The 27,230-nt window shown below is 34.5% G+C and overlaps 2 protein-coding genes across 6 annotated transcripts; one reads left to right on the top strand and one right to left on the bottom strand.

The window, feature by feature from the left end:
- Positions 1-50: 50 nt before the first annotated feature.
- Positions 51-26,932, top strand: LOC123713797 (ataxin-2 homolog). Of its 5 annotated transcripts, none has more exons than XM_045667657.1 (20): positions 51-423; positions 3,028-3,181; positions 7,677-7,857; positions 8,451-8,700; positions 9,117-9,288; positions 9,808-9,954; positions 10,204-10,301; positions 10,970-11,045; positions 11,478-11,798; positions 12,050-12,238; positions 12,364-12,474; positions 13,010-13,191; positions 14,078-14,183; positions 15,035-15,115; positions 15,648-15,740; positions 17,809-17,890; positions 18,146-18,273; positions 19,305-19,535; positions 20,316-20,462; positions 21,386-26,932. In XM_045667657.1, the coding sequence occupies exons 1-20, from the start codon at positions 386-388 to the stop codon at positions 21,455-21,457; spliced, it is 2,859 nt and encodes a 952-aa protein (XP_045523613.1). In that variant the 5' UTR covers positions 51-385; the 3' UTR covers positions 21,458-26,932. The 5 variants fall into 5 exon arrangements, with proteins under 5 accessions (XP_045523613.1, XP_045523611.1, XP_045523610.1 ...); XM_045667655.1 differs by having other exon boundaries at positions 8,442-8,700; positions 9,811-9,954; XM_045667654.1 differs by having other exon boundaries at positions 8,442-8,700.
- On the bottom strand, positions 15,840-17,163 carry LOC123713798 (retinol dehydrogenase 11-like). The gene has a single exon (XM_045667659.1). The coding sequence runs from the start codon at positions 17,035-17,037 to the stop codon at positions 16,084-16,086; it is 954 nt and encodes a 317-aa protein (XP_045523615.1). The 5' UTR covers positions 17,038-17,163; the 3' UTR covers positions 15,840-16,083.
- Positions 26,933-27,230: the final 298 nt, after the last annotated feature.

The raw sequence follows: 27,230 nt of genomic DNA, 5'->3' as shown, positions 1-27,230 counted from the left end.
AAGTTAATTTAAATTTTTTCGCAATTCTTTTGACAAATACGTCACAGCGCCATGTTGTATTCCTGCGCTGATTGCAGGCACGAGAAATCTGCCAACCCGTTTATTTTTTGGGATTAGTTCCCGAGAATAAATCGAACTGCGATTTTGTATTCAAATATATTTGATTTTATATTTGTTGGCAAATGTTAGTAGACTTTAGTGAAATCGATGCATCCTTGTTGTCGCATTTTGAGTGTTAACTCTTAATTTCAACTGCAGTTTAGTGCATCCGCGAAAGTTGAAAGGACTGTGTTGTAAAAGAAAGAAGTGATAATTAGCCAAAATTCCGGTCCCTACGCGTAGACGAGAAGGTGCCTACCCGCCGGGGCAGTCGGGCGAAGGAGATATGAACAACAAACGAAAAAATCGCCAAGGGCCACCGAGGTAATAGTTTACAATACACCAACTTTCAGCAATGGGTTGACTTGTCTTTGTTATGGCCAGTGTCTCCAGACAGCTCCAGGTACAAAAATTAAACGCTTATTTCGTCACATTGACAATATTTCTAGTATAAGCATGGCTACTGTATCAGACAAGTGTAAACAAAAGCATGTACCTAATACATAGGTTTTGCCGCGGTGCTAAATATGAGCGGCGGCCGCCTAACGTGTTGCCTAGCTATAGATACATATTTGTCCTACTTTTGTTGCAAACTCGCTATGTTTAATATAGCTCTGAACAGCTGATCCCTAATAGATTCCATTAATTACACTTGCAATATCTTACGAGTACGAATTTAATATACTTAAAGCACTATCCTCCTATACAATTTTTAATTATTTTAGGATGGTTTAATTCCATTCCATAATGAAAATCCATTTAAATTTACCTATTGTTCTAGTGGTATGTTGCTCAGATTGCTGTCTCTTCGATCATTTTATTTTATAAACAAGTAGGTGAGGAGCCTTATATACAACTTATTGGGTCTAAGAGGTGCTGGTTTCGTCATTGTTAACATTCACCATACAAGTACAAATTGGGTACATAGAAAGTAAATTCCATTGCTGCACATTTGTGGTTCATGCACCCCAGGGTCGAGAGTTGCACAGTCATCACTAGACCAATACTGCTCTTAAAATTCACCTATTAAATTAAGGAAATCTTTTCTGGCAAATGTCCAAAGTCCTTATTTCTTTCTTAGTTAATACTTGTGTTATTATTCTTATCTCCATATTCTATGCAAATATTAAAGTAAGTTGTTTACTGTATGATTTTTAATGAATGGTAATTATTAACATTTTGTGATATTATTTAATAAAATTTGATAAAATGGTACAGTGAATTTATATGTATAAAAGTTGCTGGAAAGATTTGTATCCAGATATATATATAACCTACTTAAATCACATTCTTGCGGAAAACAGCTGTTTCCAAGCTCTGATACTGTTCCTGTATTATAAGAAAATTGTTTTATATATTGACCCAATATATAAATAAGAAATGAAATACTTGGAATGATTACATCACCCTATTGAAATGACTCTATAAAAGATCTTCAAGCACTATAAACTTATGTTTTCTAAGACTGTTTTTGAGTTTTATCTTTATAAATACTACATGTTTAGTAGTTATACTTTTTCCATTCCTACTTCTCACTCCTTTACATGTTTTAAAAATTTCATTTTAGGTGCTGTCTATGTTAATAGAATTCTTTTTTTCTGATGGTATAAGGTACATTATAATTTTATCAGAGTCTCCTTTTCCTTTACATAAATGATAATTATAACCTCTCTTCTCATACAAAAATCTAAAATAAATTGTGTTGTAAAAATTTGGATAAAAGGTTATATATTGATTCTAAGACATTGGGCTAATTTAATTAAATAAATTATTAAATGTTTTACTTATGGACTGGTTACTTATTTACATATTAGTGCTGCAGTAAAAAGTATTAATCTAAATCGCTGTCTTACTTTCGTACTATTAATTTGATTAATGTAAAAATTTCAAAAAGTATTGTCACAATTAACAGTGTATGTATGTTAATTTTGATCAAACCTATACACTACCCATATGACTTGACTCTTTGTTTGCATTTTGGATGAAACGCTGAATCCTGGGTTTGATAACTACTTTTTTTTTTGTGGTTTATGAGCAAAAATATTTGTATTGTAAATAATAATAATTAAAAAGTCTGACTTTTTAATATAAAATTAGATCTTTATTATCACAAATCATTTAAGACCCATATAAACAGCCACAAATTTGTTTTGTAAAATAAAAGGCAATTGGTTCCGCTTGTTGGCCCTAAGGTTTGCCTGTGCTGATTTATAGACAGTCTGAGTTCCATTTAAAATGATAAACGTAGAACCTGTGAAAATTTACAATCTAGTATGTTGATAGTCCACTCTGTCAAATAACAACATGACTTAGTGCTATGTAGATACATATACATGATATTAATAAGAATTCTAAGTGTTTATTTTTTAAATCCTTATTTCATTGAAAAAAATTATAATGTGTCAAATAAATGTTCCCCACATTAGCAAGTCATTAGTAACAGTATATTTTAATGGTGTTTGATTATGTTTCCCCTTAGTTTATTAATTTAAATTGCATATTAGCTATCTTGTACTGTTATTTCTTTGTACTACATGTGATTGGAACATTAGATTTACACAAAAATATGTTTTGTATTTTAAATACACATGTCCAATAAATGCCTTCGATCAGGCCTATATTGCATGTTCATTCAACAAAATTGCTTCAATGGGTTAAACAAACAATATTAATGCAAGTAAGTGTGTCCTATAACCTCATCATAGTAATGGCACAGACTTTCTGAGACTGTTTTATTGATAAATTTTATCAAATTTCTCCGCCTGATACAGCTTAATTACTAGTAGTATGGTAAGCCCGGTATATTTTTGACATAATGCTAATTAAATAAGCGCTAATTTTTGTGTGAATCCGAGGGTAGGTAAGAAATGCCGGTTTAACAGACAAAAGTTTTTGTATTGGAGATGTTTAATATAGCAATGCTTTCAGGTCACCACGAGGTCGTGTGGTAGCAGAGGGCGTGTACAACAATCCACACTTCATGCATGCCATGACCTCACATGTCGGAGACATCGTGCAAGTGCTAACACCCTCGGGCGGTCTCTGGGAGGGTGTCTTCAAGACTTTCAGTTCACACTTTGACGTAACTCTATTTTTTTTTATATCTTCCTATGGCTGTTAATAGGATAGCTATTCCAACATATATGTTTCATAGGTGGCATGTCATGTCAATAAGCATAATTTTATTTTTCGTTTTACATTTTTAACCCTCTAGTGTTTAGCATTTTTAAGGTAAAATTTGGAGCCCAGTCTTTGCACTGAGTTCTTGTTGGAAAATCCAAAGCCCTAAAGCTTATTCAGATTTCTGCATAATATTAATGGTTTCCATTAGGGTATTTTACTCAAGAATTAATGACAAATATGACATTTTACAAATACAATATTAGCGCCTCTTCCAAATGCCAAAAACTGTATTGTAGATCATTAAGTTAATAATAAAGTAAAGAGAATTATAACAATAGCTCTAAAAAAGATAATGTTTATTTTTAAAGACATCGGTCACAGACTGCATAGCCGTATTATCTACCAAACTGCAAAGTGGGTCGAATCGATATACGCATTGTGATCTCGGCTATTTTTTACACACTCGTAACGAAGATGCTATATAGTCCATATTGTATTAATGAATGAATATTCTTCATAGTCAATTAAAATTAAAATACGTACACGCTAACCATTGTTTACTGTTTGTGATATTTTTCTTCGGAAATGTGTCGATAACTTAATAAGAATTATTGATAAGAGTTATGTGTAAGATCATAACTATTGACTATTAGATTATTTGGACAAATGTGGCATAAGTCTCACAATAATTGATATAATTCGTAGAAATAAGACATCGTTTTTAAGGTAAGACGTTATTGCAAGAGTAGATTATTTTGATTCCAAATTTTACAGTTATGTAGAATAGAATACAATAATTTTTTTAACAATTCCATTATTAAACAGATATTAGTGACTTCCGGCTTTTAGGTGTCGCAACTTGATATCATGATTATTATTACGAATTATTCATTATATTAATGTTTAGTTTCTAATTCTAATATAGATTTTATATATTATTGAACCATTCATAATTAATTTATTGTAATTATGTATTTAGTGGGTTAGTAATCGGTACGTTTTATTTCCGTAGTACCGTGTGAAATCTAGGTTAAAATGTTGTAGAAAAAAAACGTCCGGGAAAATACAAAATATTTCTTTGTCCGGTATTGTGCAACTTTATCAGTGACTTTGTTATAAAGATTTATACTATTGCATTGCGTGAATAACTTACATCAAATGTGTAATTTACAAGTCTGGGTTCACTATTATTTAATAAAAACCGGTTAAACTATTCTGGTAAAGATTTGTCATACGTAAATAAACTAACAAGTTGTGACGCTCGTACAAAATTAATATTTATTATGTTAAATATAGAGAAATTATTTTTTATACGGTTTTTCTTACTAAGATATAATATTAACAGTATGCAACTAATTTAACATAACGATAAAAGCAATAGGGGGATTCAAGATTAGCATTTGTCAGCTCGGCCCGGAACTCATCTTATTCCATAAACTTTAATCAAAGTGTGACCAATTAAGCAACGAGAGCGATTTGATCTGGTGTACTGGTATAAAAATCAAAAGTTGCTAATATTATGACGCGTGGTAATGTGATTAGCAGATTAAATAAAACTTAGTCTAGACAACCGCCAACTGCGCGGGTGGGTGTCTTCAGTAGTTTCGGTACACGACCAGTTTCCTGATTTCGGCTTCAAAGAAAATAAATTTATTCACTGACTTTGAGCGAATTCTAAGGATTAACAATTTTAATTAATGTCGTCGTTAGAATACATTTTAATCTGTTGTTTAGTACAATACTAGAAGATGGGCAGCCATTTTGGAAGCCAGACCGGCTTGGCCGTGCGACTCACATTGTTGTGTGTCCCATTCCTATCACGGCTCGGACTTTTTTTCTTGATCATAACATCGTGAAGAAATTGTAGACGGGTTTTGTCGGTGACAGAGAGCTGATCTCCTACTATCTATTAAGATAAAAATATTATCACGAAATGTATATAGACATATCTAAGGATTGTAGCGCCACTGGTTGGTACAATAGACGACCAGCTGAATACCGAATACGACGAATTTGAAGCTCGACTTTCACCTTCTATGGTCCTCAGAGAATAATATTAACTCTTCGATGACATCCCCCTAGTTCGTTTTGGAATTCTCCTGGGAACTCCGCTCAGTTGCTAAGTTTAAAGAAACGTTTTTATCACGATGATAAATTATTGTCCTAATAAACATTAGTTTGTTATGCCTTTATACTATCCTATATCATTTATGTATCATAGTCGTGACATACGTGGAATTGGAAAACCTATAAAAAAGACATGAAAATATAACGGACTCGTTTACTTATCTATATCACCGCACTACCACGCACATAATTCAATTCTGAGAAGTTTTTTTCGTGATTGTCTCAATTCGTAATGTAGTCTGAAACTTTGTGTACACTACTACTTAAACTACAAACTGACAAATAGACACTTAAAAGTAGTATACTATTTGGTTCAAGTTCTGTGAAATGCGGGCTTTAGATATCGTATTGATACACAAATCCCAATAATTCCAATAATGATTTATCTTTATGAACCGGATCTCATTACTTTCACTTTTTGTCTAGATTCTAGACTTAGTGCGAATGCATAATATTATGCGAAAATTACATTGATACGCTTTCATAATTCAATAGAGCGATTCAAATAAACTTTTGTTATTTTAACATGATGCGAAAAATAATGTTGTTTACAACCGTGTTTTTAACACTTGCTGGTGCTTAGATTTGGTCCGCGTACAGCGGTATATTAGTTGCAATAAATTATGATAGTAAATATTCGTCTCGGTAGGCACTTTTTCAATCGCATAATATTTTTTACAAAATCAACTTTGTTTTTAAACAAAAGTAAATGTTATCTATTATTAGATATACCATGTATGTAATACATGCCTGTTATAACTAATTTAATTATTGTGCCCTATATAATATACATATTACATTGTTATCTACACGCGTAGGTCGTAGAATTTTTAGTAATATGCGAATTCATTTTAATTTTTTTAGTTAACTTAACAACACAACTCTATATTCTACTTTGTAAAAAAAGTATAATCTATTACGTTTAAGTGGATCACAAAAAAATATCATCACTTAAACTATACATTCCTATAATTGAACAGTTCTTATTGATATTAAGAAAAAAAATAGAAACTTTAGACGGTTGATTTTAAAGCATATAATCGCGTGAAGATTAAAACAACTAACTTACACATTGTTTAAGTGATTGTTGCATAAAATCCGATATTTATGGGTGACCCAAATATTGGAGTCAATGTTAATCGATTCTAGGAGACGGGAGTACTTACATAAGTGGTTGCGTTTAAGCATTTAAAATATCGTGTATATATTGCGTCTTCCATGCGAATAGTTGTTTTATTTTTAATAATTTACTAAATGAAGTACGCATGATTGAAACCATGTTGTTTTTTTTATTCCTGGTATTCCTTAGGAGAAGCAAAGATATTTCAATCGTAATCATTTGTCTGACAATGTTTGGAAGTTAATGCGATTTCATTTTAAAGAAGTCCAAATTAATACCAATCTAATACAGAGGTGTCTCGCAGAAGTACTAACTACTATCTGAAAACCTAACAAAGAAGATTTCATATGTAATCTAATACGTAGTTCATGATCCGGTGATGAATCACGCTTATCTCGACAAACTTCCTAGTGTCTGTGTGTATTGTAATTTGTAATGCGAGCGTCCTGGATCTGTCCTTTGTTACGCTCTCAATTATACACGTAAAAATTACAGGGCTTTAGGGAATAATTTGCGTTTTAGAAGCCCCAGCACGAAAGAGTGTTCTAAATGTTTCAAGTGTCTATGCTCGCATACGAGTGAATAAATTGACTCACAATGGAATTTAATCCTTGAAAGTATATATTTTGAATCTTATCCTTAGCGTTAAACGAAAATTATTTAAAATTCTTTCTACATCAAACAGTTTGATGAAAGTAGAAACGTAAAGTATGGTCCCATTGGTCATGCCAACACATATTCGCCTGTTTCAGTTTTGTTTAGGGAAGTACGCGATCAACCGACTGACAATATGTTTCCTTTTTTGCACAGGCATGTTGAATGTATTCATAGTAGAAACATCCATTTGTGCACAGCCGAGGTTGGAACGCACGACCTCACAGTGAACTCAACGTAAAATTAAAATCTTTGACTATTTTAATAAAAAATAATAGTTACTTGGTCTAGTCACATTAAAAATTACTTGAACTTCTTGTTAAACCAAACATTTTATATTAATTATGTTTAAGCATATCTTACTTGATTTTAATGTTTTAATATTGATAAATAGTAAGAATAGAATAAATAGTAGTTAGGTGGTTTAAGTTGTTTTTGATAGAACTTTTTAATTCGAGCATATCAATTGTATCTCCTACCTCGATCTGATTTTACTTTGAAGAGTAGATATGAAGCGACGGAACATTGTCTCTAATGTTATCGTTACTTACAGATTGTACTAGAAGTTGCTCACCGCGTGGACCAAGAGGGTGTAGTGGCGGTGGATTCTGTGGTTGAGAAATTGATCTTCAAACCCGAGGACGTGGTGTCCATCCGAGCGAAAGACGCAGACCTCGAATACGCCACACATGACGTGTTTCAGACAGATAGTGCTATCTCTAGCAAATTTAATGGTAAGAATTTTTTACGTAAATCTTTGGTAATCCGAAAAAAGAACAAAAACCTCGACGGTATCTTTCCGGCTTATTACGCGGCAGTGTTTATTTATTCAATATGTCTGTATTGTAATAACAGTGCATATAATGAATTGAATGAACGGTATTGGACCAAGTGCCTTCAGCGTGCGACTTTCATCCGTGAGGTCGTTGGTTCGAACCCCGGCACCAATGGATTATCTGTTTGTACGCATTTAACATGTTCGTACGGTGAAGGAAACAAAGTGAGGGAACCGAGGTGTCTTGACACCACGGCGTGTGTCAGGCACAGACGTCTGATGATCTACTTACCTATTAGAAAAATCAAAGGATCACAAAAAATGTATACAAATCTGGCCTAGACCTAAAAGTCTGTAACGCCACTGGTTTCTTATTATAAATTAATTTATGAAAACTTATATAAAACAACTGTCATAAATATCAAGGCGATCTTCTCTGAAGTAAAGTTTTTTCTTGATGATAGATTTAAAAAGAATTTTATTTCATCGAGAAGTACTAAGGAATATTTTTCTTTTGTGACATACGTTTTAACAGCCGTTAAGAACTTACAGGTAACGGCCGTTCAGCCGAAGATCGTCAGTTGGAGCCATGGGACGGTTGTGATGGTGACACGGGTGACTCACCCTCTGTAAACGGAGACGCTAGGCTCGATGAACTAGAGTTAGACCACCGAGCCAACGGCTGGGACGCAAATGACATGTTCCGTAAGAATGAAGAAGTGTACGGCGTACACAGTACATATGACCATTCCTTAACGGGGTATACTTTGCAACTTCAGAGGAAGGACACACAGGATTACAGGTAAATCCTATTAATATAGTCCGTAGGGAGAAGATGTACTCATATTGTGATAGTTTAAAAAGTAAGAAATGGCCAGCGAATGTGGAAAATGTTTTTAAATATAACTTATAAAATTTCAGTTCATGTCATGTCCATTTGTCTGTTATACTTGAATTATAAACAATTTTTCTTTTTGGTAATTATGGTAGAGTGAAAATAAGTAAGTTCATACTCTATAGTAATATTATAAAGACGAAAGATTTTTATGTTCGTAACGAATAAACTCGAAATCTACTGGACTTTTGTCATTAGAATATTTTATGCATAATCCGATATGACTCATATGAACTATTATCTGTAGTAGAAAGATTATTTTTTTACTCCTCCAACTCTACAATTTCATATTATTTACAATTTGAAACCCCTATTTTTTACAGGGAAGCTGAAGCGAAAGCTGAAGAAATAGCGGCTGAAATAGAAGGCACAGCTACATACAAGGCTCGAATTGAATTGGAAAACGGTGACGAAGAAGAAAGATTCGCAGCCGTAGTAAGGCCGCAACAGGAGCAGCCCAAATATGTTATACCTAACAAGAGGAAGCCAGGACAGGTAACTATTAACAACTATTCAAATATTGTACACAAAATATGATTTTTTAATCAAGCTATTGTTATTGTCAAATTCGATCAATTGTCAAAAACTAAGTAGCCTAGTAGTATGTTAGTACGTATAATGAAGGTCGAAAAACAATAATAACATACAAGCCATATCAAAAGGCGATGACCATTTGTTACATATCTCTAATATTAAAAAGTCTGATAACCTCTATTACAATCGGAAATTTGTAAGATTAGTACTGGTCTTTAATATTATTATTTGTAATATAAACTGTATGTCTTTACCTTTCCTATACAAATTTGATATTTATTTTTACAACTGATGTGTGTACATACTTTTCTTAATATTTCCACAGGGGGACTTCAATAGTTTCACACCATTTTTATACAACTATTTTATTACGTTAACTATCAGATTTTACGTACTGACCGCGCTTGTTTATTAATAATAGCGGCGAGATTTGGACGATATTGGTGTCCTGTTATCATATACATATGTTTTGAATTTTAGCAGCAACAGCAAGTTAACAAGCCCGTGAAATCAGGGAACGGGGGCGGGTCCCCCGGGGGTGGTAAGGCCCGAGACAAGGACCCCAGACCACCTCGGCACCATCTTACGCCCCCAGCGCCGCCCGCAGACAGACGGGATGAACATACGGTAACAATTCTTACTATTATATACCGACATGATCTCGATCGACTCAGTCTCTTCACTATGTTTAAGTCAATATTTAGTCTATCAAATCCTAAAAATAGTCTGTGTTACAAGATACCAACTTGACTTGTTAACAACTATATGTTTTAAATAGTCAATAGTTCCTGTAAATGGAACTTTTGTAGAGTAAATAGCTAATTTATCACAATTACGTAATTCAATCCGTCAAAAATGTATATTTTATTATTTCAGTCGGGCAACCCATCTGGGACACCCGGCAACAAGAGCTACGCGGCGCAAGCTGCTGGCCACCACCCGCCACCATTCCCGCATCATGCGCATGCGTACGTGTCAGTATACGTGAACCGCACTTACTTACTTATGTTACATTATAAGTATTCCTCAAAAATTGCGCTACCTATTAGAGTAAATTTTCGTAAACCGATAAATAAGCTAATGTTTGGAACGCAAGGAAAATAATATAGGCTGATATGTTGAATGGGGTTATCAGTGAAAATATACAGAGATAAAATCATTTAATTCACCTCGCATACGAAGGAATGTCGAAATTTTATGTACTAAAAACGGTCTTGGGAAAATAAATCAGAATCTATAATAGACCATATGAACACTTTCATTCCATTTCGCTATTCTCTTATTATAAATTTTGTCCCAAAGGTCTTTAATATAAGATGATATACGCGTAAATCTAACAATCGATTTGCATAACTGAATTAATTAAATAACTTGGCTCTGGATATATTTGGGGGATGTGAGAATTGCGAATGACGATGAGAAAAACAAATGACGCACAAACATTACCCTCAATTGTGATTGGACCTAACATGACGTATCATGTCGCGTGTCAACGCCTATTGGAGTATAGATGCCGTTGACTTATCAGAATCGAACAGATTGTAAAATAATTTCGTCATTCGTTCACATTCTCACTCACCAGAACATGACTTCCTCTTTACGTACCTCATAACAGTACTAACAAAAATATTAATTGTTTCAGACAATCAAACAGCAAAATGAACGGCGAACCGCGTGCCTCAGGGCCACGGCAAGGCTTCCCATCGCATCACCATCACGTTAGTAACAGATACACACCATATCATACTAATGCACCGCTTAATAGTTCCTTTAATAGGCATAGATCGTCAGACTGGGCTTCATTTAACCGTAGATTCCATAATAGGGCCAATGTATCGCATAGATCTAGGGGTAAATATTTCCAACCCCACGAAAGGTTCATGTAGTGACTACCGGTTGCGGTATAATGTAAAGAGTATTTTCTTTATTATAGAAAGTGACCTAAAATGTCTTAAAGAATAGTTTCTAAATAGTGTATCGAAATATGATTTATTTGTAATTTTTAAATAAAATATGAAATATATTTAAGTTTTTCTCTTTTGCTATCCTTACAATAAGATTTATTTTCTTGATAAAAAAACCTTTAAAAAATAAGACTAAAGAAATGGAATGTTGATAGTGTAGGGAATTGTATTTTGTGTTATTTTCAGAGCGGACCACAAGAGGCTGGTAGATCACGGCACGGCTCTCAAGATATCAGAGACCAACGAGACCCTAGGGATCAACGGGATCCGAGAGACCAGCGAGACCCCAGAGACCAACGGGATCCCAGAGACCAAAGGGATCCCAGAGACCAAAGGGACCCTAGGGATCAACGTGACCCGAGAGACCGAGAATCACGGGACCAAAGAGATCAGAGAGACAGGGACTCACGGGAACAACGGGAGGCCAGGGATACAAGAGACCAACGTGATCGGGAACCAAGAGAGCAGAGAGAGCCCAGGGAACCACGCAGGCAGGAGGAGTTACAGGTACTGAAAATAAACAAAGATTATTTATTGAACTGGTCTTACTTATGGTTAAAGGTGTTAAAAGTTGTAAAGTCGAAAGTATGTGGATGTGAATTTATTATAGGATAGTAAATTTATTTGGATGTAATGTTGATCTCAGGGTTTTAATTAAAATTTAATTTATACAACAGTATTGAATTATTTATTGTATGTTTTGGAGATTCTATTATTATATTAGATAGATAGCATTTCATAATAAAACTGTTTTACAGGAACTACGCAAGTTCCATCAAGACTTCAAACTGGTGACGTCACCGGCCCCTCCTGCACCGCAAGCCCCGCCCCCTCAAATGGCCCCACCACCACAGATGGCCCCGCCACAGCAGCCGCCCACGCAGCCCCCACAGCCAGTTCTCCCACAGCCACAGCCCCCTGTAGTCGTACACAATCCGCAACCTCAGGTAAATATGTCTGAGATCTCGTGGTAAATTATTGCTCCATTAATCGAAGATATATATAGTAGAAATTTTCATGAGAGTTTAAAAATACGTTAAAAATTTATCTCTACAATTATTATGTCCGACAGTTACAGCCCCAGCCCTGCCCAGTAGTGCCCAGTCCTCCAGAAGTATCGGCCAACGTAGGGCCCCCGTCAGAACCTCACAAGAGGCCTGCACGGGCACCAGAGCATCACAAGGTAATGATAGGCTGATAGTAAAAAAAAATTTAAATTCTGTTCTGTTCACCAAGTACTTTTTAAGAATATTTTCATTATAACGTTATCTCTCTACATGGGTTTTTTTCTATTTTAATTTTAACAGTTTGTTTAGTTTATTTTGGTATTGCTTGTCCGTTTCTTGGGTCAGATAAATGCTATAAATAATTATTTCCACTTCCATATTAACAACTTGTCTACTGTCTGGCTATCGTCTTAAGATGGTACTCTGAGACTAGCTGCCCATGACACAGAGAATCCTAGTGCACTTTCTGTATTAACTAAACATCCTTTTTTATTATGTATAATAATGTTTTTTCCTGCTAAAACCTGAATTATCCATATGATCTTGGCTTCTTGGGCCAAACTCGATTGCGACCAAATACATACACGGACTTGCCACGGTTGTGTAATGTTTATATATGAAATTTTATAATTACTTTATAATATTTACTAAAATAATAAATGGATGGAATGGATGAATTCGATTTTTAACTTATTTCAAAATGTCTTCCAGCCGCCTCCTGTCCCCACGGAAGAAGTAGAGGATACGAGTCGGTCTCCCGAAGCAAGTTCTCCCGGAGTAGAACGTGCGACTGCCACCCTCAAGAAATCCACTTTGAACCCCAACGCAAAAGAGTTCAACCCCAGTGCGAAGACTTTCCAACCAAGAAGTCCTACTACACCTTCGCACAGCAGGTGAACTATTTATCTTCTAATGAATTTGTTTAAAAGTTCTTTTACACTTTAAGAACAACTTTTTGAACGGATTGAAGAATTATAATTAGAAAACTTATAATTATTTACATAATTATACATTTTAAATAATAATAAAAGTTCTTTACTCAAATATAACCAATAATTGTAGAACCAGTTCTACAATTTTTTTATTTACAGCATAATAGCCAAATTTTAACAAATTATATTATAAAAAGTGTTATCACACAATTAGCAGATTTTTTTTGAGTACATTTTAATATTAAAGTATACCATAAGCTTAGCAGTTTTGGCCTGCTGTCTTCAGCGTGCGACTCTCATCCCTGATCGTAGGTTCGATCCCCGGCTGTGCACTAATGGATTTTCTATCTATGTGCGCATTTAACATTAGCTCTTATTGGTATGACTTGGATGAATTATTAGTAATATGGTGGGTGGATGTAATATGTATAGAGTGTGTACGGTTCCTGGGTCATTGGGGTGCTTTAAATAATAGAGGTTTTAATGTTTACTCTATCTACAATACGATATAAGCGAAATAATGAAATGTTAATTGCTATTTAAGTAATGACTGCAATGTGACAGTCGAAGAGAATGCCTATGTCTATACTCTCGGGGCGTAACTCCGTCAATTAAGAAAATCGCCACGCTTATAAAAATAAGAAAGCCTGAGTCAGCAAAATGTACAGCCTTGGCTCGTAGTGTGTATAATGCATTACACCGTTTTGTCGCAAAAGTCACATCAACCTAATCTTTTGATTATAATTGGATAAAATCCAATTGGGGATTTAGTTTTTAAATGGATATTTTACACATTTGAAGCCCGTATAACAGTGATATGTCACCATTAAAACCTATTATATTGCAGGCCACATACGCCGGGAACTCCAGTGGGCGTCAATATGGGTGTGGCACCTGTCGGATTGAACGTTGTAGGTGGCTACGTTCCTGCACCGCCGCCGGGTCCGCACATGGTAATTAACGCAATTTAACGTAATAAAGTGTATTTATAACATACTATTGGATTTCTTACACACTATATATATATATATATATAGCGTTGCTGTCAGGTACATATGTTACTACAGTTTAGTACGGTTTACGGTCGCAAGGATTATAATTTATCTACGTCTATACTCGGAGTTTTAATTCCGTAGAATTCTGACAGCTATCATTTTTGGACATGTCAGAGATTACAAACCTTTTTAGCCGCGCATATTTTTAAATTTTAATACGAATGAAAATCTTAGTCCATGCATACATTTTACTTGATAGTGAATTTATCCATTTTATTAATTGCGGTCCTCCACATTAAAGGTGGATTTACGGTGAGAATTACGTCCACTTTTATCACAAATGGTAAAACCGCACAAGTAAAGATAACATTTTTTTTAAGGTATACTAAACCTGGAATTAATAGGCAGTGATTAAAGAATAAAATAATGTAATTGAAGTTAATTCGATATTCGATTAAAGTTAGTTCGTGATGTTGAAATATATATTATTTTTGTATTAGGTTACTCGAAAAAGTACATATTAAGATTTACCTTTTTGTACGTAATAAATACGTAGCATTTTATTACCCTAAATTTGTTCAAATTTGTCCCTTTTCGGTGGAGAACTTTTTTAATAGCTACACTTATGAAATGTCAGAATTCTACGGAATGAAAAATCAGAGTATAGTTAATTATTCCTTTTAAAATGAATTCCTTTGATTCTAAATACATAAAAGGTTTAGGATATTGTTCTCAATTTCAACAGTTGAACATTATCGCAAAAAGCATTATTATAATACATTTCCTTTTTTCATATAATTGTATTGCAGATTCCGGCATATGCTGCAGTAATGGCGGCGGCGGCGGCAGCCTCACAGCAGCCGCCTGCTTATCTACAGCATCCACATCCCGTTAGTGAAATTTTTATTATTAATTTAAACTACATTTGGCTAGAAACTGCGCCGGTATTCTGCAACTTCCAGCGATTACAAATTTATATGCATTTTCAATTGATTGCAATCGCGATGGCGTTACAGAGTACCATTGCTGGTTTCAAAGAAAAAATATCTTGTTTTGGTCCTTTGAGAATATTTCTACTAAGGCAGTTAAGACAATTCGATATTTATGATAGTTCTTCAAGATATATTTCTGATGACTATAGATGAATTGCATATTATTTCTCTTATTGCAATAGATTTCTAGCATTTTAGACGGCAACACTTTGAAGCTTTTAATTCATCAATATCGTTCATTTGTGCTTGAGATTCAGTGCTTAAAGGCATACTGAATGATTTAGTTATATTTTTTTTAATATTGTCATTTATAAGTGTATTTGTCAAAATAAGTCAATTTTGTGTTAAATTGCTAAGTCAGAGAGGACTGAGGATTTATGTTTTATATGAGTTTCTCTAGCAAGAGAATTATATTAGTCTTTACATATAGCATTCAAATGGCCCAATGGAGATGAGTTGTGAGTGCCGCCAGTACGGGCCTCCCATACTGGTGCTCGCTGAAAAGAGGGATAGGCATGACTCGGTGAGGGAGTGTGGTTAAATGGGATGGAGTGATTAGTGTTCAAAATAATCTAATTATATATCAATAATTTGATAATGATATTTTCGAATAAAACCATTATTCATTTTATAATTATTTTACTTTATGGTACTGGTCACTCCTTTAGGTCCCGTTTTACAAAGGTTTTAAGAAATAACCAAATTTTAAAATAATGTGTGGTGTTGCAGTGGTTTTTTTTACTAATACTTAAACCTTTTTACTATTCAAACTGTTAAAATTCTATTAAAAAAAACTTAAGTGTCCCTTAAATATATCTTTGTTGTTACAGTTTTCCTTAATTTCACTACACATTTAACAGTTTCCCTTATCCTTTGGGAATGGTCACATCTGCTAACTCATCTGGCTTTAAACCCACAAGTTCTTCACTCATCAGCCATAGTTGACGTGCTGTATAATCGTCTTCCGTTTTGGAGCTAGGCATCACCTCTTTACAGTCTTCGAAATATCTTCCACTCGTCGTATCACACTCGTCTGATACTGCCAAATACACTGACGTCTGTGCACCTTCTGTCGGTGTTTTAAAAAAGAAGTATAGCACTAGACTTCTCAATTTTTCCAAAACCGTTGAACTTCTATATAATGACGTATTCACTTGTCCCGGATTTAAGCTATTCACAACGACCCCGGTACCTTTTAAGCGTCTTGCCAGCTCCTTACAGAACAATATATTACATAGTTTACTAGTTGCATATGCTTGTATGTAACCTGCATTTTCATCATTGACTCTCTCAATCCTTCCTAATTTGTGCCAAGCTGAAGAAACTAGCACAACACGACTTGATGCCACTCGTTTCAACATGGAAACTAGGAGAATTGTTAATAGAAACGGTCCAAAATAGTTGATTTGTTCGTCTTTTAATAGACCATCAGTAGTTCTCTGTCGTGTCGTGCAAATCGCTCCGGCGTTGTTTATCAACACGTCCAATTTTGCTTCAGACGCCTTTAATTCGTCACAAAACTTTCGTATGGACGCTAATGATGTGAGGTCCAAATGTATGTAGCGTACTCGTTTGTTTTTGGCTACCTTGCTAATGATTCGAACCGCTCTTTCTCCTTTCTGGTGGCTCCTGCATGCGATTATCACTTTAGCACCTCGTCTTGCTAACTCCAATGCGGTTTCGAAGCCGATACCTCCACTCGCGCCAGTTACCACAACCACTTTGCCACTCATTACTGTATCTGCGTAACATTTTCCCGATGTTGATTTATTAAACAGTTTTATTGTAATAACTACGACTAATAACCAGAACAGCCACATTTTGTTACTGTTGAACTTTGATTGTCTTATCTCTAGATAATTGTAATCAGAGTTTTTAATTTTAATATTATTTTAATTATGAATAAATAGCGTGTGTTTGCAACGATAATAAATCATATAATAGATCACCTCTACATGTCAATGAGGTCACGCTTAGATATTATTTCTATTGCATATCACTTGGACAACGCCGCTTGACATTGTGTCTGATATACAATTAATTTCTGAATTTACTAAGTTAAATCAGTAACTTACACAATGTTCATCGTGAGACATGACTAAAAATGTATTTTAGCGATGTAATAATCTTAATTTGTTTAGTTGTGATTTAAGTAATTTGTGTAGAGATTTACCGACGTCTAAAAACTAGAAGAAAACAATCGGATAGTATATAGATTTATATTCTTATAGTTCGGTCGGTGCTACGACTCTTCGCCGTCCTAATCACGGACCTATATACTTTGTATTAGATTATCTTGAAAGTATTTTTAAACACATTAAACTAGTTTTTGATTAACACTATTTTGTTTTTAACGGTGTGATATAATAATATTTTAAAACCCTCGATTGTTTTATCATAATTCAATCATTCTGAACGCCCTCGGTTGGCGCTCTGTTTGTTTATTAGAAGGAAAATATTACTAACCACTCATATACATAAAAAAGGTCAGTGACTGTCAAATGTCTTCCACTTGTTGACTCTTTTAAGGTGACCACACACACATACACCTAACTAGTAAAGTAATTTATATATTATTAATGAACCTTCAGATATATGGCCCAATGCCCGGTGGCGGCGGTGCGGGTCAGCATGCGCCTTTGCAAACACAACCACGGGGGAACTTCAGAAAAGGTTTGGTTTGTTAATATTATAAAATACATAATTTATCCATATATACTTTTGACTTAACGCATTTTATAGCGACAGTAAAATTGTGTTCTAAACTAAAAATATTGTTTAGATTTTAAATAACAATAATATCTCGGAATATATTAATTACACAATTGAATAAAAGCATTGGCTTAACTAAAAATAAACTAGTTACGTAAGTTATTAAAGGTTACCCACGGAGACGTTATATTTTTTTATGAACATGATTGTTACTAGGTATGCCGGTAGCCACAGCGACCGGCCAGCCCTTACTGACTGGTGCGCCCATGCAGCCCTTCGTGTCCTACCCGCACCCACATCCACACCCTGCGCCGCCTCAGCCCACTCTACAGTACCCGCATATGGTACGTATACACAGAAACAAGTATAAGCATTTGTTCGCTTTGTCTATTATTATGTTGTTTCCACTTCAATATTTGTAAACGAAACTGTTGCGGTGTTAACAAAAAAATTGTTTTCAACTTTTGTTGTGTCTACTACAAAATATAAGTTTCCGCATATGTCGACAATTATATATATTAGGATTGTAAGAAACCGAGTTCTTGAAGAAGTTCTTAATGATATATTTATAATTGCGTAATCAATTAAACTTATACAAATAGTGTAGACCTTATAATAAATAAAAAGGGCCGTTATTGCGTATTAACTTTCAATTTCATAAAGTAATATAATATTTATTTAGTTTCTATCTGTATTTATCGGCAAACGGTTATTTAAAGGCTTACGGCAAATGCTTTCTCAAAATTTTCCAATCTTGGAGCTCTCTAGCAGCCCGAGATCACATTGAACCCGCTATTTTTTAATATATGGATTTACCTTACAATTCTTTGTACTAAATCTTATCATTCCGACTAATAAGTATTTAGACTTTGCTTATGCTAACATTAGTTCTTGCATAGTATAATCACATTATTCAATTCTGTAAACCATTTGGGCAAAGAATTTACTGCTAAGGATATGCTCATGCAAATGCTTACGCTTTTATTCACATCGCATAATTTGTGCTCATGCTCATGACCTTTCAAATGATGCCTTTCGCTTTGCCTAGCCGCTAAATGTGCGGTGATACATTTATATAGGTACATAAAATAAACACGAATCTCCAAAACATTAGTTATCATAATGACATTTCTATTAAATACATAATTATTTTAATATCGAGATACAATCGTTAGCGAACACGTCCGCAGTCTGTCATAAATTTAAATTGTCTTTTCGAATAGCAATATAAAAACTTTTTAGATTATTTTTTCGGGGTTTTTGTGTGACTTTTTCAATAAAAATACTGTTTGTCTAACATAGTCATTGTGACACGCCATAAACGCCTCACGATACATACATCAAACGAAGCTTAGCTTACCCGTATGACTTGCAGGTGCGCATGTACCACCCAGGTGGGGCGGTAGGCATGGGGGGAGCCGTGGGTGTGGGGGGCGGAGCGGTGGGAGTGGGGGGTGCGGTGGCGGAATACGCGCCCCCCTCCGCTTCGCCAGCCGCGGCCTCCCCCGCCCTCTACCCCCCGCCATCGCCCGCGCACACGCCGCACCCGCATCAGCATCAACACCCGCACCAGCCGCATCACCATTACCAGCAGCAGCCCTTCCAGGTAGGTTACGCAAAGTAGCTTTAAGGCTTTTGACTTTGGAAAGTTATAAGATTTTTTTTAGACCATTACACACACAGCCACAGACAGACACATTAATCGTGAGTATCCAAAATATTACTCAAACAAAAAAAGCATTTCAATTTTTTTTTGTTTTTATAAGTATTTGTGTCGGAATAATGGCAGCAGCCTTTTTCGAATGACGTTCTTCACTAAAAATCTTAAATTTACTAGGGAGTGAAATGTAGCTATTTTTGCAGGGATACTAGTAATAAAATGAAGATGTTGTAAAAAAATTATCAAATATAAATTATAAGTTGGGTCTATTTAGAGGTTTAAGATACTTCATCAATTAATATTACCATGTAGACATTGCTATTATTTACAATACATAATGACAATTAGTACAAAAAGTTGCTGTTGCAAATATGTATTTTAAATTAGAGTTGGAGATTTCGAAACATCCTAAATACGATAAGCAATGAAAAACCCATAAAAAAACATTTGTATATAGGGCCGTTCCAGTATTACGTAAGCCCTATAGGGGCGAGGTCTTTGATTTTCTTATTTTGTGATTACGAATCATCCGTACGATCAAGAATCTCCAAAAATTGCGTTACGTAATACTTGAAAATTTTATTTATTTTATTTAGCACTTGTTTTACTGTTAAATCGAAAGCATGGGTCACCCGGAGGAGATCGTAGTTAATCTTGATTAGGTTGCCCGTTGCGTTTGTGTGTGTAAAGAAGTGTAAATAAACATGTATACGATTTTATTTTCAGTACATGCCGCAAGTGCTGTGTCCGCTGATGGGAGGCGGAGCTGGTGCTCATCACCATCACCACCACCACGTGGCTTACCTCAACCACGCGCCACCCACCGCCTCGCCGCCCCATCACCCTCACCATCCCCACCATCATCCCGTGCAGGTATTTTGAGCTCCATTATACATTGCAACAATGAAGAGGATTTTTTTAAACTGGGATTATTAGTTTGTGTAGAGAAACGTAAACTTGATAATAACAAGGTAATGAATGTTATCGGTGTGAGATGAAGTCTCATTTTTTAGTAGTGTAGCGGCACCTACATTTTAGGACGATAATGGCCTACCTTGAAACGCAATAACGAATTTATGAGTTCACAAGAGTTGCTTGCTATATTGTTAGTTATAAGATTTAGGCATATAAATATAATTTTTGTAATGTTTTTTTATAGGATAATCGGTGTAGGTATTATTTTGACGTTGTATCAAATTAGTTGTAACTATTAAGGTAGAATAATGATGTGTGTAAATAAATAAATTATTTCGACCGCTAAAGATATATATAACAACTTGTCGATCTTAGGCCGGCCCGGCCCGAACTGACCCAATTGATAAACTGGCTCTTAAATTGAAATTTCACAGTAATGATTTAAAAAAATATGAATTTCTAATACCTGTAAACATTATATACATAGATAATAGATATATTATCACACACCACATACCAGAATAACTACTGATTCAATTTTTATGAACTTGGAGGGGGGGGGGGGGGGGTCCCTCTTGTAAAATGTTACGATGCGGGGCGGGGATTGAATTACGCGTTATTTTTAATATTATTTTCGACTTTACAGTATTTTTACCACATAATGGTAAGTTTTAGACATAAAGAGTCACTGGTTGGTCACGTAAGGTTACGGCGCGGCTCATGGGGTAGGGGGTCAAGAATCTCCAAAAATGAGTGACGTAATATTTGAACGTTACTTGTTGAAAAAAATACTCCTTTTTTGAAGTTGGTTTAAATAAAAGGGGTGTATCTACTCTCTTCGTTAATTGCTTGTAATTTAATTTAAAAATATTTTATTCCAGCAAGTACTACTACCACCACAGCAACCCTCAGGAGGATCAAGCACGCCCGGAATACATTCCTCTCACCCATAGAGCGCATCCGCCCACCTATTGACCCACTCGCACCGCCCTACCACCCACTCGCCGTGCTAAGCCCGCCCGCCCTATAACACCTGTTGGGTGCGTTTTAACTTTAATTTAAAATATATACGGCTAAGCCGAACGTCGAAATTACGTACATAGTTACTAAAAACAGTCTATCATATATATTTACATACACTTTCTAAGATCATGTTTAAATTATTAAATTCATGTTTTTGGCTCTTGATATAACAACCCAAATTGAAGAATCATGTCTTTATATTACTATTTATAAAACGAATATATTTATAATTGCAAAGAGAACAAATGTCTATTAAAATGTATTAATTTAAATTATATATATTTATTTATCAAAACGCAATAATTCAGTAATTGCTATCTTCCCTAAAGAAGATATGGTACAACAGCACTTTTATTTATTTGGCATCACGTACCATATCTAATATAAATGCGTCAGTATATGTAAAATTGCAGTTAAAATTCCCAAATAAGGGTTAAGGCCTGCTTTTAGATCTGTATAAAAGCTATGTACCTACCATTATATATTTGTATAGGATAGTGTAAGCTTAGCACGGCGGGAATAAGGGAAACATTTCTATATGTATATCCGAAAGCATTGTCTAAATAGACCGTGTCGATAAGTCGGATTGTATTATAGGTAGATAAATTTCTTTTGGACTGGGTGGGTAGAAATTAATAGTTTTTCTATACATCCACAGGAAGCTATATAAGATAATATACAATTAACACAAGACAGCCGGTCGTTTTAACTTTTGTTTTTTTTTTTTGTTGTTATCTTGGCAGCTGACATTCTTTGTTGCATTTTTAAGATCTTTATATTTTGTTATTAACTGTTAATTTCTACCGCACCTTTCTATTTATTATTTAGTGTTAAACCCTATTTCCATCACGAGTCAATTGTAATCCTCGAAACGGAATTCCATTTCGCTTTGAGGAATGTTTGCTTCAATGTGCGAACAGACAAAGAAACATCAACTGAATATAATTCTATGGCAAGGATTCAATTCTTACGCCCGGTTGCTACATTCCACGAACAGACAAGTGACAAATACGCATAGCAAGGCTATTTATCAAAAAATATGTACCTTTTTGACGGATAACGCTGGCTATCTTTCCTCTACGACTTGTAAGTAAATATAGCAACTTGGTGCTATTTAGCGTATTTATATTATAACATATATATGTATTTAAAAGAAACCTTTCAAATTCCATTTTTGTTTAGTTAGATGTTTTTTTATCTGGCCGTATACGCTATCCACATCGGATGATTATCAGATGTGTAATGTAAGCCTATATAATATAAATGTATAATATAAATATATTTACGGTGACTGCCTTATTGAGTTGTGTATGAACGAATGTTAGGCGAGGGATATATGAATTTTTACCAAAAAATTACTCGAATTGGTGAAAAGTGCGTATATTTTTCTTGACGGTATGATGTGACAATAAAACGAAATTAGTAGGTAGTAATACAATGTCGACACGAACGTATAGTTTTGGTTAATACGTCTCGTGTTAGCGTTGTATCTTATGATTATGTCACTGATAAGATGTAGAGGTAACATTGTAGAGGGCCTAGGACGAGTGCTATATTTAACTTACAGTTGACGGTTTTAACTACCGTGGCCACACAAAAGTCTTACAAAAACTACTATAATACGGTAGATCTACATTCATCCGCTGGGTTAAATATGGCAACCGGAAGCTGTTCAATTCAAAAGCAAATATTATGAAATTGCTTTTGCTATAAGAATATATTTCAAAACGAGACTTTGAAATCGGCTAAAGAAAAGAAATACGTCATATTCCAAACAATATGTGTCAAATCTAAACGCATTTATGAATTCGAAGTTTCAAATGGTTTGAATTTTTTATGGACTAGTAGAGCTCGTGTAGGCATTTCTGGGACCTTATATATTCTGGCCAATTTCGGTCATTGGATAAACTCGTCCAAGGTCAACTGCAACCCAATCTTTAATGTGTCTAAAGACGACATTTCAAGGCACATTGTAGTTTGCTTAATCATAAACGTACGAAAATGGGTTGAAACCAGTTTTGTAATCTGGTTATTATGCCCAATGAAAGAATTAGCTTAATTATAATTTAAAGATGCTGAGTAGGCCAAAACTATCTTGTAAAGAAAATATTAGCTTCTTTTACGTTCTTAAAAAGGCATTTCGATTGTCACTAGTAGGATTACCGAAGACCTTGAAACAAATATTTCCTTACAAACTATATTTTACCGAAATAAAATATGTATTGTACTCAACATACATACTTGGGAAGGTTTGTGGCAACTCAAGTTTGCAAGTCAGAATTCCTACAAAATTTGAGTGTGAACTTTCGGATTGATTGATCGTATTTCTTACACTTTTCGATCAGAAATGAATTTTCGTCCCCGGTGGACATATTAGTCTTACACTAGTCTGGTGTCTTCATTTATTTACCTATTGTATTTATTATAGGTTTTTGGCTCAAGTTGTCTGAGATTTTAAGAGTCTTATTCTATTGCCCGAATACTCAAAGGCCACTCAATTATAACCGTGACCTAATATGGTTCTCTTATTTTAGAATAGGTATTTGGAGAGACCGAGCATTTTGATTGACGTTTGTGTATTTGGACATAGAAGTGTTTATAAAAGATCAATTGGAGAAGTTAGGTTTGACCGCCGCTTGGTGTGTCATGCGGCCGATTTGGACTTGTGTGCTTGTGTACCCACTTTAGTAAACTGGTTTAGAAGAACTATCTGAAATTTGTTAGTAGGATTATTACTGTATAGAACTTAAGACGGACTTCAAAGAGAGCTAAATGGTCATATTTGTCCAAGTAAATAATGCTGCATTTTTTAAATCCATTATCCATGTACAATTAATTGCATACAAGAATCTAAAGGTTGAGTACAAATAGCTTATCTAGGAAACCTGTGCTAAGTAATTAAAAGTGTAACTAACAGCAAATAATATTTAAAATTAGCATATTAAAACTAGACTCTGAACACAAGTACTACAAAATTTTATTTGTGACGTATTTCAAGGGAGTTTATAATAATGTTCCAGTTCAAAGTTTGTAAATTCGTTTACGTATTATCATAAACCGGTTTATTAACGAGGGTGAATGTTGTGTGTTTGTTTGTTGTATGAAGGGGGGCATAGTCCATGACCTCCGCGCGGTGCTCCCTGGGTAGCGCCAAATGTGGACTCTTATTCACATCCCAGCGCGCTATTTTAATTCGGGAATTAAATGTAACTGTTGCCACTTATATTAGAGGAAACGCTCTGCTTCCCTGTAAAATAGAAATCGACCTGTCTAAAGGTGCTTGGTCAACCTGTATCGAGACACGCGTCCGACGGGCCAAAATCCTAAGCAATATAAAAACAGTTGCCAGTTAACTGGTGTTTATAAATTTACAAGTAGATAGGTTTTGGAATTGAACAGTCCATATAAATATTTTCAATATAGTTTGTTTTTAACGATTTTTAGCGGATTTATGATATACAATATGCGATTCATTCCTTAATATATGCGCGTGTATAAGAATTCCTAAGTCCTTGAAGTTAGGTGTAAATATGTATATAGGTTTAGAAGTCCTTTCCTCGACGGCTTATTCGTGTATGATTTGTGATGTATAAAAATTAACATTCAAAAAATCCCAAAAAAAAAAATATCGGGAAGGGCCTAGAGGGCCGATAGCACATTGCCGACGTTTTGGCAACGCGCTGCGGCCGGCGTTGTTTTTTTTTTCATCTTTTCGTTTTTCTTTTTTGAATTTTATTGAAGCGTGTGTGCGACCACCGCGTGTGTTGTGTGTGAGATATTCTAAAGTGTTGTTTGTTGTCGGTTGAATGGGTTATAATTTATGAATATCCGTTAGGGATTGTTTCTGTTACGTCAAGCCAATGTTTGACGCATGCGGTTGTGTAAAGCCTCTATTGATTTGGGATATACTCATGACAGACGGTTGAGAGAGTTGGTTTTAGGATATGTTTAATTTCTGGCAACGAATGTGTGCCTTCTGGTATTTTGTTTTTGCTTCTACACTCTTCACCTGTCCTTTTTAATCAGTAATTATCAATCTACGCTCCATATGAGTCAAATATTTTGTAAAGTATCTCTGAGTGAAATTATTTTCAAATCGATTTGAAATTGAAAAAATATATTATAAAAAATAATTTGAAAGTACGAGGTTTAAGATATGATTTGGTTTGACTTAAGTTTTCAAGCTTTAAGAAAAAATAAGTTTGAAATTTTCTAATATGCAGGTGAAGATAAAATAATAATAAATGGTTCAGTAAATTTGACCTACGATATTTTCCTTATCGAATAATCATAAAAAATATAAATACTATGTATGTGCAGAAAATGTAAAAAATATATATAAACGACTTAAAACATCTTTAAGCGAGTAAAAGTAAAGAAGAAACAATTTGGTAATATTTTTAAAACTCAAAAAATACTACTAAATAATTACTAGTTTATTATTAATGAAAACGACAAGGCAATCTCTTTTATATGAAATTATATGTTAAAGCTGCAGAGAACTTAGTCACATTTAATCAATTCCATTAAAAAAAAATAATAACGAATCATTCGTTTCATGTGAATAATCCAGTCGATGATTGTTCTATCACCAACGATCTGATATTTTGTAACAGTTGTTTATTATACAACAAAATTATTATAACAACAAATCTGGTGCCAAATTGCATTATAACTGCGCAGCAAAAAAAAATATTAATTACCCGTCGTTGCACATGCGTAAAAGAGCGAGACAACATTAACAGCTTTTTTATTTTTGTACCTGATGTGGCACTTTATTTGCGAATGTACGGATGTGTACTTGTGTAAAAGCTGTGTGTACTTGCGTACCTGTAAGTTGGAACGATATTCATGGAGGAAACTTCAAACTTACAGATACGTTATTTGAGTGTCGTTTCACGCGATTTCGATCTTTGTCGATGAAAACGCGTGACAGATTGACACTAGTGTAATGCCTTAATGCCCAGAGGGGCTGTACCACCAACTGTCCAAACCTCGAAACCTTTTCTTAACAAATAAGTAAGGATCATTCATGTGAAGTCTAGTTTTAAATGCTATTGTTAAAAACGGATTCTGCCAAATTCATACTAACTTCTGGCTTGGTAGAGGTCGTCACTAAAGTTCATCGACTTACGTGTGTCTAGCTCAAACGAGATCTGACGAGGAGGTTGCGAGGTATATCAAAGACTGAACGTCGGGTGTGTAAGGTTTTATAAGCAATTTTCGGAGCCTAAAGTATGTAAAGCATTGATAATGTTACAAATGTAACCTAAGGTGGCTTGGCTTAAGTTGTGCTTGTTTTGTAACCGCGGCCAAGTGGCTTTGTATTGTTGGACGACGCCTAACATCAGCGTCAGGTATTTTTCAATAAAAAAAGTTATAAAAAATGTGTTTTGAACACAACAATTATGTGTTTTTATTAATTTACCTATTATTCACCTTTTCTTGCAAAAAAAAGAAATTCAAAAAGATTAAAGTTTTTAAATGTATCTCCTTGTATAATGTAATAGGCGTAATTGACATCTATGTCTATCTGTTTTTTGAGTCCCAATTTCATATTTGATGTCAAATTTCAATCTAATAAAATAACAAAGAATTAACAATTAAGAAGTTAACGTGAAAATAATTAAATAACTTTTCTTCTTGATTTATTATTCTTTTGATAGGCGCTTAGTATTCACTTAGATATATTTACGCAGTTCA

Source organism: Pieris brassicae, chromosome 8 (assembly GCF_905147105.1).
Source record: "Pieris brassicae chromosome 8, ilPieBrab1.1, whole genome shotgun sequence".
Taxonomy (NCBI): Eukaryota; Metazoa; Arthropoda; class Insecta; order Lepidoptera; family Pieridae; genus Pieris; species Pieris brassicae.
This window is presented reverse-complemented; position numbering and strand designations above follow the sequence as displayed.